We start from the raw sequence: 15834 nt of genomic DNA on the forward strand, positions 1-15834 counted from the left end.
ATCCGGCGGACCCTCCTCTCCAGGACCCCTGAATAGACCTTACCAGGGAGGCTGAGGAGTGTGATTCCCCTGTAATTGGAACACACCCTCCGGTCCCCCTTCTTAAAAACAGGGACCACCATCCCAGTCTGCCAATCCAGCGGTACTGCCCCCGATGTCCACGCGATGCTGCAGAGGCGTGTCAGCCAGGACAGCCCCACAGCATCCAGAGCCTTAAGGAACTCCGGGCGGATCTCATCCACCCCCGGGGCCTTGCCACCAAGGAGCTTTTTGACCACCTCAACGACTTCAGCCCCAGAGATAGGAGAGTCCACCCCTGAGTCCACCAGCTCTGCTTCCTCATTGGAAGACGTGTTGGTAGGATTGAGGAGGTCTTCGAAGTATTCCTTCCACCGGCCCACAACGTCCCGAGTTGAGGTCAGCAGCTCCCCACCTCCACTGTACACAGTATTGATGGAGCACTGCTTCCCCCTCCTGAGCCGCCGGATGGTGGACCAGAATCTCCTTGAAGCCGTCCGGAAGTCTTTCTCCATGGCCTCGCCGAAATCCTCCCATGCCTGAGTTTTTGCCTCGGCAACAGCCGAAGCCGCATGCCGCTTAGCCCGCCGGTACCCATCAGCTGCCTCCAGAGTCCCACAGGCCAAGAAGGCCCGATAGGACTCCTTCTTCAGCTTGATGGCATCCCTCACTGTTGGTGTCCACCAACGAGTCCTGGGATTACCGCCACGACAGGCACCAACGACCTTACAGCCACAGCTCCGGCCGGCCGCCTCAGCAATAGAGGCACGGAACACAGCCCATTCAGACTCAATGTCCCCCGCCTCACTCGGGACATGGTTGAAGCTCTGCTGAAGGTGGGAGCTGAAGCTCGCTCTGACGGGGGACTCAGCCAGACGTTCCCAGCAGACCCTCACAACACGTTTGGGCCTGCCAGATCTGACCGGCTTCCTCCCCCACCATCTGAGCCAACTCACCACCAGGTGGTGATCAGTTGAAGCTCCGCCCCCGTCTTGTGTCCAAGGCATGTGGCTGCAGGTTCGACGATACGACTACAAAATCCATCATGGAACTGCGGCCCAGGGAATCCTGATGCCAGGTGTACATATGGACACTCTTATGTTGGAACATGGTGTTTGTTATGGACAATCCATGACGAGCACAGAAGTCCAATAACAAAACACCATTTGGGTTCAGAGGGGGGGACCATGCCTCCCAATCACTCCCCTACAGGTCTCACTGTCATTGACCACGTGAGCATTGAAGTCCCCCATCAGAACAATGGAGTCCCCAGAAGGAGCACCCTCCAGCACTCCCTCCAAGGACCCCAGAAAGGGTGGGTACTCTGAACTGCTGTTCGGCGCATAAGCACAGACAACAGTCAGGACCCGTCCCCCCCACCCGGAGGCGGAGGGAAACTACCCTTTCATCCACCGGGGTAAACCCCAACGTGCAGGCACCAAGCTGGGGACTGATGAGAATGCCCACACCTGCTCGGCGCCTCCCACCATGAGCAACTCCAGAGTGGAAGAAAGTCCAGCCCCTTTCGAGGGTACTGGTTCCAGAGCCCAAGCCATGCGTCGAGGTGAGTCCAACTATATCTAGCCGGAACCGCTCAACCTCGCGCACAAGCTCAGGCTCCTTCCCCACCAGAGAGGTGACGTTCCACGTCCCTAGAGCCAGCTTCTGCAGCCGGGGATCGGACCGCCAGGGTCCCTGCCCCTTGCTGCCGCCCAGCTCACATTGCACCCGACCCCTACGGCTCCTCCCGCAGATGGTGAGCCCATGGGAGGTAGGGCCCATGTAACCCTTTTGGGCTGAGCCTGACAGGGCCCCATGGGCAAAGGCCCGGCCACCAGACACTCGCTCTCGTACCCCACCTCCAGGCCTGGCTCCAGAGGGGGGTCCTGGTAACCCGCGTCCGGGCAAGGGAACATTCATGCCCAGGTTGGTCGTCATCGTTGAGGTCGATGAGCCGTGCTTGGTCTGGTCCCTCCCCTAGACACCTGTTTGCCATGGCATAAAGCCCCCGACAACATAGCTGCTAGGATCTTCGGGACGCACAAACCCCTCCACCACGATAAGGCGACGGCTCAGGGAGGGTTCAGTCTGTGGTAATTCACCGATTTTGGTCGTGCAAAGCATATAGGGTTGGCTACACTCACGATAGGCGGAGAGCAGAAAAGGTAACCATTTATGCCTGTACCGGCTACAAATTTCTGCAACATTCTTTTCAAAGTCTGATTGAATCGTTCCACCACCCCGTCCATCTGCGGGTGATAGGGTGTAGTCCTGATGGCAGTGATCCCCAGCTGGCAGTGGAACTGCCGAATGAGTTGCGAAGTAAAGTTGGTACCCTGATTGTTCGAGATCTCATTTGGAATTCCCTGTCTGGAAAAGAGTTCAATCAAACAATGCACTACGGCCGTTGTGGTGATGGTATGTAGTGAAAGCGCTTCTGGGTACCTGGTGGCATAGTCACAGACTATCAAGATGTATTTGTGGCCCTGGCTGCTCTTCAGAAGGGGTACAACAATGTCCATGGCAATCCTTCTGAATGGTGTGGATATGACCGGAAGCGGCTGGAGACAAGCCTGATCTGCTTTACATGGTATACTGGTTTTCTGGCACGTGGGGCAGGTCATACAATATTGTTTGATGTCAGTGTGCATCCCTGGCTAATAAAACCTAGCTAACCTGCATATATGTTTTATGCCTTCCCAGATGTCCTGCCCAAAGAACAGTATATGCTAAGTGCATAATGAAAGGCTGGCAACTAGCAGGTAGCACAAAACACTTGTGATGTTCAGTTTTCAGGTACAGCAAGCAGTTTCAACAATAAAACAGTCTTTTCTACGCATTAACCAACCCCACTCATCAACCACTTTGAGAGGTTTCAGTGTCTCATCTTGTTCTTGCAGGTGTACAATATCATCAGGGATTTTCAACATGTTGTTAATACTGCTTTCACACAGACTATAGTCAAACTCAGGGAGAGGCTTAACACCACTTTTGGCCTGGGCACAGGTAACTACTGGACATGCAACATGCTCAGTATCAGTAGCACAGACAGTATCCTTCTTGTTAGTGTTAGCAACTGATAAGAACAAAAGTACAGTCAGCACAGGGAGACCCCTAACCAACAAAAGATCCACGGGTAGCTTGTCGACTACAATCAGAAGGTCTGGCTGCTCATCAACAAACAGAGTTACCAGAGTTTTGGGGTAGGTATGGTTGTCTCCATGAACACACATAATGTCTGTGGTTGTGCCATCATCCATACTCCTGATTAGAACCAGTTTTTGGTGAATTAGGGAGGTAAAACTCCCACTGTCTATCAGTGCGTTCACTGGTTCACGATTCACCAACACCTTTTTATAAACCCTTTTTCTGAGTTCCTCATTCTCACCAGGGTCGACCTCATGTCTAGAAACGTGACATGCCCCTGTGATGTTTGTCTTTTTTAGCGGGCACACTGAAGCCTTGTGCCCTGCTTGCTGGCAATAACAACAAATCGGGGTCTTACCGGTCGCTGGTTGATCAGTCTCGATGTTGGTGATACCTGGGACCTTTCGTACCGCTGCTCCCTGTTCATTCCATGCCAACACCACGGGAGGTGCTGGAGGACATACTTCCCCAGTAGGTCGAGCCATGATAGTGGGTCGTGACAATGTGTCCACTTTCCTCGCATTAAGGTACTTCAGAGCCAGGCTCGCTGCCTGTACCCCATTGGTTGGATCATGTTCTTTCACCCAAGTCTGGACCTCAGGTGACAAGACAGACAGAAGCTGCTCCAAGTTGATGGCCTCCCCAATTTCCTCCTTGGTGCGCTGGCACTGATTAGTAGCAGAATTTCCTTTTGTACGTTTGTGGAACAGAAGGTTTGGTTTTTGGACACATATTTTATATTTCATATATGCCCCAGAAATTGGGGCGTGGGGCGTGATTGTGTAGTGTGTGTTATCGATTAAAATTGAGGGGAAGTTAACACACATTATCTTTAATGTTAATCCATGATACAACGTCTTAGTAACAGTGGGTGTTTATTATCAATTTGCTGTGTCTTTGGACAAGCCGACAACTTCAGGGAACCACCCTGCCCGAAATTTGTGGTACGGTCAGGCACAAAAAAAGAAAAAGCATGTATTAAAAAAAAGCTTTAAATTGTATCAACAGCATATCATTTGCTGTCTTTGTATTGAGTTTAGATACAATTATTTTCACTTCCATAATCTTCTTTAGGATTTGTTCCAGATGTTATTTTACATATTTATTTTGTTACCCTCCTTTTATTGTCTTCTCTCAAACAAGTTACAAAATGTATTATGTCGCATTTACTTGTTCTCAAAACTGTAAATTGTCAAAAGTTCGAGTTTGACGGGAGTACCTGAACGGGGCATTTGTGAAACGAAGATTAATGGAAAGAAACTCTAAAGTTTAAAGTCTTTCATGGTCATTTCATATTGAGTTTCAAAATTAAAATTTATTTTTTAAAAAAAACAACAAAAAACAAAAAACAAAAAACAGACATCAAGTTGAGAAAAACTTTGGGTAGCTATTGAATTGAATAGAACATAGATGAAGGGTATGAATTAAACAAACTGTTTAAACTTCTTTTAGGTGAAAATATGTCAGTTGAAACTTCATTATTAAAAGTAAATGTTCTGGTTTTTTTTTTGTTTTGTTTTTTTTTTTAATTTATAAGACTTTATGACTTTTATTTATAAGGGAAATTACCAGCTTCCGGTCCGGACGCTTTGCGCGCAGTGAGCTTGACGCAGCTTCCGTCCGGACGCGTTGCGCGCAGTGAGCTTGACGCAGCGCGGAGTCCAATGGAAGCTCCGCTACAGCGGGTTCGGGTTAGACAGGGTTCGGGTTAGACCAGACAGTCCATGGGTTAGAGGGAGGAGACCATCAGGAGGGATTTAGAGGGTCGATTTGATCATATGTGTTTCTAAATCGTGTCTTTGTCAACAACCTGGACTCTTTATTGTCCATTTTCAGCTACAAACCTTCTGATTAACCTAAAGGGCCGAGGTACGTTTCATCAGGCCTTGTTTATACTGTAGTGTCAAGGAGGCAGGCCCGGGTTAGTCCGGGTTAGGGTTAGCCCGACGGTCCTCTCGGTTCAGGAGGGTCCTCAGTGCGGATCGGTTCTTTATCTCGCCAGTAAGAGACTTTCTGACATGATTTAATGTGTTTAGCAGCAGAAGCTGCTCTGTCTCAGTGTCTGCTTATTGTTAGCTTCACGCTAGCAGGTTAGTCTGACGATCCTGTTGACTTTGCCCATTTTTTCCATTTTGCCACAGCTCATTTTCAGCAAACACTGTGAGTAATATGAAGTAAACTCTCCGTGTCTACACAGCCAGTGTCTTGGATGCTCTGTGTGAGCTAAGTTAGCATCATTAGCTCCCAGGGAAGCTAATGCTAGCCTTGTTTGGGCTAACCAGCTGCCTGAGAAGGATTTAGTAATTTCATACACAACTTCAGAAGATCCATGTTTTATAAACTCTTTGTGGGTTAGGTTGAACTTCTGGTTGTTTAAAGAGACACAGCAGCTGAATTGTCCCACAGAAATGTGGAAAATGTCCTTCTGTCCACTGGAGCAGCTCTCTAACTATGTCCTCCTCTTTCTCTTTCCGTATGTTTCAGAGAACATGATCCAGATGCAACAATGACGTCCAGATTTGGGAAAACCTACAGCCGCAAGGGAGGAGAGGGCACGTCCAAGTTTGACGAAGTTTTCTCTTCCAAGAGAGGCACCCTCAGCACCAAATGGGGCGACACCACCTACAAAGCCAAGGTAGGCTCCAAGCGGGTCGGCGCCCCCAAGCTTGACTCGGTCCTGGAGGTTTACAAGAGGCCCCGCCCCTCTGGGGACAGCCTGGAAGACCCGTTTGGGTTCGACAGTGATGAGGAGTCCAAACCAGTGTCGTCCCGGAGTGGCAGCAAATCCTCACCTGCCAAACCGGCTGCAGCAGAGCCGCCTCAAGCAGAGAGACCCGACATCTCTCTGGAGACGAGCAGCAGGTCCAGCTTTCTGGGAGGATCTTGCACCGCAGTGTCCCACCCAGGAGCACCGTGGTTGCCTGGTGACAGGAGCCAGTCCAAAGTGATGGTGGACACAGCCCGGTTCTTCAACAGCAGTGCTAGTACAGGTAAGTCCTGGACAGGTGTTGGTAAGACGAGCTCACCAAGCAGGAAGCATTTAAGGCTGCAGCTGCAGATGGGATGTAGGAAATCCCTGCAGCCGGTCAGCATCAGCACCACCTGCCAGGGACTCGACCCGTCCCAAGCAATTCCCAGCAACAGGCTCGATGAGCGCTTCGGCTCAGACAAGGAGAAGCCAGAATTATGTGATCTGCTCTCAGGCTCACCATGTTGACTCAGATGAAATTAAAAATACTTTATTAATCCCCAAAGGAAAATTCAATATTGTAGTATATAATAATAATAACTAGAGGAGGTCTTGTTCCGGAGGCTGATGGCTGCTGGCAGGAATGATCTTCTGTATCTTTCAGTCTTACATCGGACCTGAAGAAGCCTCTCACTGAACACACTTTGTTGTTTCATCACTGTGTTGTGGAGAGGGTGTGAAGAATCCTCCATCATCTTCATCAGCTTGTGCAGCATTCTTCTTTGGACAATCAGCTCCAGCGGCTCCAGAGTTACTCCAAGCACAGAAGCAGCTTTCTGGATCAGTTTGTTGATTCTCTTCAAGTCTCTGGTTCTGATGCTACTACCCCAGCAGATGCTGCAAAGCTGACTGCACTCTCCACAACAGACTTCTAGAAGATATGCAACATCTTGGTGCAGACGTTAAACCATCTCAGCTTCCTTAAGAAGTACAGTCTGCTCTGACCTTTCTTGTAGATGTAGTCAGTGTTGCATTTCCAGTCCAGTTTGTTGTCCAGCTGAACTCCAAGATACTTGTATTCCTCCACCACCTCCACCTCCTCTCCCAGGATGGAAACAGTGCTTTGTTTATTCTTCTTCCTCCTGAAGTCAACAATCATCTCTTTTGTTTTGCTGCTATTTAATATGAGATGATTGTCACCGCACCATTTAACAAACTGACTGTTGAAGAATATGTTCAGATGACAACAGTCCGCCATCAGGTATCTCGTCTTTGACAGTATGTCAGTATCAGGACATCACTGATGCTGTTACAGTTAATTTTATTTCTAATTCTGGTTTTTACATCAGAGATGTTCAAGACGGTAGAAAATTGGGTTCCTACGTCTGCTGCCTGGAATCTGGGTGTCATGGTGGATGACCAGCTGACCTTTAAGGTCCATGTTGCCTCGGTTGCCCGTACCTGCTGATATGCTCTCTACAACATCAAGAGAATCAGACGTACCTGACAGAACACACGATTCAGCTTCTGGTTCAGGTTCTGGTCATCTCACACATCGATTACTGCAGTTCCCTACTGGCAGGTCTGCCTGCATGCTGGTTAAACCTCTGCAGATGATCCAGAACCAGCAGCACGTCTGGTTTTCAACCAACCCAAACTGGTTCATGTCACTCCGCTGCTAATCGCTCTTCACTGGCTTCCGGTCGCAACACGCATCACATTTAAACCTCTGCTTCTGGTTTACAAAACAAGAACTGAAACGTCTCCCGTCTACCTTCACTCCTTCATCCAGACCTACACTCCCTCTCCACAGCTACGTTCCACCAGCGAAAGACGCATCGTGTTACCACCACAACGTGGGACTAAATCACCAGCCAGACTCTTTTCCTCTGTTGTTCCACGATGGTGGAATGATCTCCCAAACTCTGTCTGCTCTGCAGAGTCCCTGTCTACTTTTAAGACCCAGCTGAAGACTCAGCTCTTCAAGGAGAACTTCAACACTTAGTTTAGCTGTATTTGTTGGAAAGTTGGAGAACTTAGCCCAGTTCTTTGCAACAAACTTTATGGTATTGATTCTTGATTGATCAGTGATATTATGGGGCTGGAAGGGAGTAAACAAACAAAAAACAAAACAAAAAAAGCCTGAAGCTTCATGGAAAGACCTGCGTCCAACTGGACAGTCCACCAGAACCTTCCTACCATGTCCTCTACTGTCTGATTTCCTGCTTGTGTTGTTCTCACTCTGATGTAAGTCGCTTTGGATAAAAGCGTCTAAATGACTGTAGAATAGCTGTAGAATAACTTTGCCAAGAGCATGTCGGACTCCGTAGTTTTCTCTGGTCCCTTGCCAAATTTAATCAGCGATGACATGTTTAGCCGCATGTCATCCTTCAACCGCTGGTTGTCTAGGTGGTGTCCCGATAACAACGTGGGTTTTATAGATAATTGGAGCGCTTTTTGGGGAAAGCCTGGTCTTATTAGGAGAGATGGCATCCATCCCACGTTGGATGGAGCCGCTCTCTTATCTAGCAATATGGACTCTTTTATTAGTCAGCTAAATTGACAACTCAGGGTTGGGACCAGGAGGCAGAATTGTAGTCCTACACACTTTTCTGCAGCTTCCCACCTGCCGCCGCCCACCCAAAACCCCATTCCGACCTTATACAACTTCCCAGCAGTAAGAATTAAACAACACAAAAACACTTCTGGGGTTAATCGTGAAAACCTCATAAAAATAAAAACAATAGATCTAATAAAATCTGAAAATAAGACAATAAAGTGTGGCCTACTGAATATCAGATCCCTCCCAAATAAGTCTTTATTAGTCAATGACTTGATAGGTGATCACCACATTGATTTATTCTGTCTTACGGAAACCTGGTGACAGCAAGAGGATTATGTTAGTATTAATGGAGCTACGCCAGCTAACTATTTAAACTTTCACATTCCTAGAACTACAGGCAGAGGAGGAGGTGTTGCAGCTATTTTTAAGTCAGAATTTTTAATTAATCCTAAGCACAAAACTAACTATAAATCCTTTGAATTCCTGACATTAAATTTATCTCATCCAAAATGGAATTGAGAGAAACCGCTCCTTTTAGCATTAGTGTATCGCCCACCTGGACCTTACTCCGAGTTTCTGACCGAATTCTCTGATCTCTTGTCTGAGTTAGTGCTGACTACTGATAAAGTCATTGTACTAGGTGATATTAATATTCATGTTGACCATGAAAATGATAGTTTAAACATTTCCTTTAGCTCTATTCTAAACTCAATTGGGTTTTCACAAAATGTCCATGGAGCCACTCACTCTCATGGTCACACTCTTGATCTGGTTCTAACATCTGGTATTGAGACTGATAAGCTCAAAGTTTTTCCTCCAAACCCTGTCTTGTCCGATCACTTCTTATTAACCTTTGAATTCACTTTATTTGATTACTCACTGACCAAAAATAAATTCTACTATAGTAGATGTTTATCAGACAATAATATTACAAAATTTAAACAATCAATTGAATCAATTTTTTCCCCTCTACCATGTGTTAGCATGACTGAGAGTCCCCCTTTAAGCCTTACTCCTGCTCAGATTGATCAACATGCTGATACTATAACAGCTTCAATGCGTACAACCTTGGATAATGTTGCTCCCCTAAAGAAGAAGAAATTAGGTAAGATTATGAAGGCTCCCTGGTTTAATTCCCAGCTTCGAGCTCTAAAACAGGCATCAAGGCGTTTGGAAAACAGATGGCGTTCATCAGGACTAGAGGAGTCTCACTTAACCTGGAAAGAAAGTTTAATCGTATACAAAAAAGCCTTACGTACGGCAAGAACAGCTTATTATTCATCATTGATAGAGGAAAACAAAAACAACCCTCGGTTTCTTTTCAGCACTGTAGCCAGGCTTACTAGGAGCCGGAGCGCTGTGGAGCCATGTATTCCTTTCTCACTTAGCTGGGATGATTTCATGTATTTTTTCAGGAATAAAATTGATACTATTAGAGATCAAATTCACAATACTCTTCCTTCTACCTATAATGTTGAGCCTGTTGTGGTCTCTGAAGCATCCTTAGAACCAGGATCTGACTTGTGTCTAAATAGTTTCTGTCCTGTCCAACCCTATGAATTAACTAAAATAATAGCTTCATCTAAACCATCCACCTGTATCTTAGACCCTCTCCCAACGAGCCTCTTTAAGGACATTTTCCCTTTAATTAATACATCACTACTAAATCTTATCAATATGTCTTTAGTGACAGGATATGTACCACAATCATTTAAAACTGCTGTAATCAAGCCTTTACTTAAAAAGCAATCTCTGGATCCAGAGGTGATAGCAAATTATAGACCTATATCTAACCTCCCGTTTATGTCCAAAATTCTGGAGAAAATAGTTTCAGCTCAGCTACATGCCCACCTGAGCAGAAATAATTTATGCGAGGAGTTTCAGTCAGGATTTAGAGCTCATCATAGCACTGAGACGGCATTGGTGAAAGTTACTAATGACCTTCTTATGGCCTCAGACAAAGGACTTGTGTCCGTACTTATCTTGCTTGATCTTAGTGCTGCATTTGATACAGTCGATCATAACATTCTGTTACAGAGACTAGAACAGGTGGTTGGAATTACAGGTACAGCGTTAAGCTGGTTTAAATCATATTTATCTGATAGACTTCAGTTCGTTCATGTAAATGACAAGTCCTCCTCCCAAACTACAGTAAGTCATGGAGTTCCTCAAGGTTCTGTACTTGGACCAATACTCTTCACGCTATATATGCTCCCTTTAGGCAAAATTATTAGACAGCATGGAATAAACTTTCATTGTTATGCAGATGATACTCAACTATACTTATCCTTTAAACCAGATGAAACAAATCAGCCCAATAGGCTACAAAATTGTCTCATAGACATAAAGACTTGGATGTCTAGAAATTTTCTCCTCTTAAACTCAGATAAGACTGAAGTAATTCTCGTTGGATCTGAAAAACTCAGAGCTAAATTTTCCGGTTTTGTAATGAACCTGGATGGCATTACTTTAGCTTCCAGTGCTACAGTGAGAAACCTTGGAGTAATATTTGACCCTGACCTGTCCTTTGGCCCACATATTAAGCAGGTTACTAAAACAGCCTTCTTTCATTTACGTAATAAAGCCAGAATTAGGGACATTCTGTCTCAGAGTGATGCAGAAAAACTGGTTCACGCTTTTGTTACTTCGAGACTAGATTACTGTAACTCTCTATTACTGGGCTGTCCTAAATATGCCCTGAAAAGCCTTCAGCTGATCCAGAATTCTGCAGCCAGAGTCCTGACCAGAACCAGCATGAGAGATCATATTTCTCCAGTTTTAGCCTCTCTTCATTGGCTGCCTGTTGAATCTAGAATAGAATTTAAAATCCTTCTCCTTACATATAAAGCCCTCCACAACCAGGCACCACTATATATCAAAGACCTCATTGTTCCTTATATACCAAGCAGAGTACTTTGTTCGCAGACTGCAGGCTTACTTGTGGTTCCTAGAGTCTCAAAGAGCCGAGCAGGAGGCAGAGCCTTTGGTTATCAGGCCCCTCTCTTATGGAATAAGCTCCCAGTTAGTGTTAGGGAAGCAGACACCCTCCCCACCTTTAAGACTAGGCTGAAGACTTATCTTTTTGATAAGTCCTATAGCTAGGGATGGTTAGCATCCCTTAGTTATGCTGCTATAGGTTTAGACTGCTGAGGGACATTTCCTGATACACTGAGCTTCTTTCTTTTTCTCTTTATCTCTTTCTTTTACCCCCCCCCCCCCCCCCCCATAACAGTGTTGCATCATTAACATGTATGTCTCCTGTCTCAGCAGGTCTCCCTGGCCGGGAGTAGCAGTTCCTGTTGTCTGTTGTCTTTCTGTCCTCTTCCCCCCACACAGCAGAGGCAGATGGCTGCCTGTCCTGAGCCGGGTTCTGCCGGAGGTTTCCTTCCTGTTAAAAGGGAGTTTTTTCCTTCCCACTGTCGCCAGTGTGCTTGCTCAGGATGGGAGATTGAGTTGGACTCAACTCAATCTGTTGGTTTCCTTATATAGGCTGTTATGAATTGGCCTTCATTATGTTTTCCCCTCTGTCTGTAAAGCGTCTTGAGATGGCATTGCCGTGATTTGACGCTATATAAATAAAGTTGAATTGAATTGAATTGAATAGAAAAGAATTGACCTGAAAGACTCACCAGAACTTTTACTGTTTCCCCGTCAGCGCCCCATATCGATGGCTAATTCCGCCTCCATCCTGCATCCTACCTGACTTGCTAGCTCTCTCCAGCCAGCAGAAGACCATCTCACCATGACTCTTGTTTTGTCTCCTTCTCTCTTTTGCTTTCATTCCTTTGCTTAATCAGCAACATTACGTGTTCAAAACAGTTGGTTTTCTAGCGTGAAGCGAAACTCTGCTGCAACGTCACGTCCCAGCAGCTCTAGAAATACACCTGATAGATTTCAGGTCGAACACGACCTGGACGCCGAGTTTTATGGTTAAAAAGCAACAATGTCTTTAGCAACAATGTTTATTTTGCATTAATACCAGTAAACTTAGGAAGGAATAAAAAGAGAAGAATTACCTGCAGATAAAAGGAAAATGCAGCGAACAGAACATTGGATCCTGCATTCACTTTGGCATAAAAACATAAAGCTTAAAAAAGGAAAAAAGAAGCAGAAACAATGACGAGTTTCAAGCAGCTGTCTGTGAAAAGGTGTAAAACATGCAGCGAACTGCAGTTAACGCTGAATCCAAAGCAGTCTCTGCAACATGTTGCTGTTTGTGTCGGATGTCCACTGCAGCCCGGTTGGTTTCACTCATGCCACTCGTATCACATCTTTTAAATGGCTCTGATCCGACCCGTGCTGTGGTCCTGAACCGGATGTGTTTCAGCGTTTCATCTGACTGACGTCACAGAAACGTCACAAAGCTTCCGACTGGTTTACCGTGTTGTGGTTTTTTCCTGTGTTGCAAACAAAAACAGCATGGCGTGAAGCGGGTCGGGTGGCCGGAGATATCTGCCGCTTTGGTGATCGTCCTGACAGGTTTGGGACGGTCGGGTTGGTAGAACTGGGGCCCGTCAACACGTCTCGTTATTCCATTCTTTCACTGGTCAGAATATTGTCGGTTCCCAGTGTGTAAACACACAACATGCAGCGTGGCACGGTGTCCTCTGCGTGTCACAAGGACCACGTGGCAGCCACACGCACCAACACGCAAAGATCAGGTGTCGGGAAAAAAAACAAAAGAGCATCAAGTTGTGCAGCGTGAACGCAGCCAGAATCACCAGCTCGCCTCTGATTGGCCGTAAAGCTGCAGGATGTCAGGGAAACGTGGTCATGATGATCCGAGCTGCGATAGATGAAATGTAATGTTGTTTCTCTGATGGAACGCCACACCTTCATTCACAGACGTCCTTTGAGCTTCTGCTGTGCGATCGCTAGCGTTGTTGTTGTTTGATTGATTCGTCATGATGCAGATTGTTGAGTCAATATGGATTAATTAATTTTTATAATTAAATGAGATAAACACAGCTGGAGGATGTAGCAGGAATGTGAAAGCCGCCCGGATACTTGATGTAAACAAATCACCATGAAACCATGGTCTGGATGAATACTCAATTCTGATTGGTTGCAGGGTGTCCGTTGAAAAGTGATAATGGACACCAGTTAAAAAAAGTTCAGTCAAATAGCCGTATAGTTCCAAATCACTGCGCCGGTTCAAACGCCAGCTGGTAACCATGGCAACAGAAATGGTAGCGAGAAACGGACAAAACAGAAAGCAGAAAGAATATGTGGAAGGACGATGTCAAACAGCGGCTCATGGTTACCACTGAACGTTTCTGATCTGCCAGCTTTTTAGTTATTTTATGTTTCCAGATAAATGTTGAACAATAACCCGAGTAGAAAAGGGAGAAAGGAAGAAAGTCTCCCGACCCCTCCCCATCTCAGTACTGGATTATGTTCATGTTCTACCGAGGTTGCTAGTTGAAACCGTCACTGCTGACCCCTTTCACCATCATCTGTCATTTGTTGCAATGGTATCTGCTGCCGAACGAGCTGCAGGTGCTGCCAACGCCAGTTACCTTGGCAACGCCACAACAGGAGACATTAAATAGTCCGCTCCGCCGCTTCTTGTTAAAAACGTAATTTTAACATTAAAAACAACATTAGTGATGGATCTGTGACCATAGTCGGACTGTTCACGCCTCTGCTTGATAATGGACACCTCGTCAGGCGTTATACCTTATTTAAACCATGCTTAGTGAGAAATCTGACGCTAACCGACTGCATTATTTTTCATAGATACGAACATGTAGTTCAGCAAGTTAAATAGCTGTAATATCCCTCTGTTGCAGACGTCACCATAGCAACGCGTTAATTGACTGATTCAGATCAGCTGACTTTTGACCAGTGAATGAGAGAAACACCCTGTCGCTCGTTGTTTTTATACTAAAAGACATGAAATATTTGCTATACTTCAGCATATTTAGCAAGTTTTGTTCCGGTCCACTTCTGGGGTTTCTAAAAGCAGGACATGGCGGTAAAACGTCCCGACCTCCACGCCAACTCTGACCCCGGCGTACGACAACATCTGGACAAACGGGAAACGGCGACACCAAAGGCAGGAAAGAAAAAGAAATCTGAGCCATTTGTTCCAAATGAAATGTAAACTTTCCCCCAGAATGTTGGACATTAACAGCATCTGCAGAAGAAGAGAAAAAGTTCCTCCAGCACGTAAAACGTCCAGCAGGAAAATGTTCTGAAACCAAGCAGTTCTACATGTTAGAAAAGCCACATCACACAGTTAATAAGTCGTACAGAAGCTGCCGTACTAATAAAGCTCTACATGAAGACCTGCAGGTAAAAGGAGGCGGTCGCCATGACAACAGCCCATCATCAGGCTGCTCAGGTGTTTCCTCCACCTGCAGATACAGAACATGAAGTGATGGTTGGATATAAAATGCTCCCCAATGTGGCTTATCTGTCCCTGCTGGTGGACATGGAACATGGAGACTCTGGACTCCAGTCCGGCACCTTCCAAAGGGAAGGGACTGACAGGTCGGGTCCGCTCCTTTTCCCAACCCAGAGCAGAGGAACAGAACGATGTTCTCCACAGCCAGACGTGGTGTAGCGGCCATCGGGCAGATGGAGGCAGGTGGAGGTGCCTCCATGCCCAGGAGGAAACCTGTTGTACAGCTGCAGATGTGTGCAGATAGTGGAGACGCTACATAACATGCTACTAAATGGTAACGTGTCCCGTTCAGCTGCGACCAGCGCTGTTGTCCCCGACCTCCAACCATCATGTTGGAACCAAACTGCTGCCAAACGTCTAGAAGTGATGCAACACATCAGAGGTGGACAATCCCCCCCCCCCCTCTCCGACCACATCTGCAGCGCTGCAACCCAGCTGGGACACACAGGAACACCAGTATGTTCCCAGTAAATAAACTGGAGTCAGAGACGTCTCATTTATGTCCGTTCATTTTATAATCTGAAACCAAGGAATGAAGCACTTCCAGCATCATCTGGAGCATTTTGTTCCAGCGTATCTCTGGACTCCTTCATTTTCCCGCCAGCTTCTAATCTGTGGGAGTGGGCAGCGCCCCCCCTTCCTCCTCCTGTGGACCAAGATGTCCTCTCTCCCTACATCTCACTGTCTGACCACTTTATTTGTCCTTTCTGGATAAGTCCGGTGGTCTGATGAGACGCTGACAGCATCTGTCCCCTGCTGACCTCCTCTGTCTTTCTGCTGGTGCTGATGTCCATCCCGTCTCCACCAGATAAAATACTTTTACATTTTACAGCTTTATCTGTTGGAATTTCTTCCTCATTTTCCAGAAAATTCCTCTGTTTTCCTGCAGAACCGTCATGGAAATGAGATGGATTAATATTTATCAGGGCGTCGGCCTGACCTTTTATGGCCAACATGTGGGCGTGGCCAGATGTTCCCTCACTGTGTTAAACTTCCTGTTGATCCTGA

The 15834-nt window shown here is 46.3% G+C and overlaps 1 protein-coding gene across 2 annotated transcripts in view; it reads left to right on the forward strand.

Moving 5' to 3' along the window:
* Nucleotides 1-4909: 4909 nt before the first annotated feature.
* The window catches only part of LOC306771296 (wings apart-like protein homolog), a 102136-nt gene continuing 91211 nt past the window's right edge, over nucleotides 4910-15834 (forward strand). For both annotated transcript variants that reach the window (XM_079260443.1, XM_079260444.1), the window contains exons 1-2: nucleotides 4910-5166; nucleotides 5650-6155. In XM_079260443.1, the coding sequence (XP_079116569.1) occupies nucleotides 5672-6155 (484 nt within the window). In that variant the 5' untranslated portion in view covers nucleotides 4910-5166; nucleotides 5650-5671. The remainder of the gene's footprint in view (nucleotides 5167-5649; nucleotides 6156-15834) is intronic.

Source organism: Telmatherina bonti (assembly GCF_933228915.1).
Source record: "Telmatherina bonti genome assembly, chromosome: 21".
Taxonomy (NCBI): domain Eukaryota; kingdom Metazoa; phylum Chordata; class Actinopteri; order Atheriniformes; family Telmatherinidae; genus Telmatherina; species Telmatherina bonti.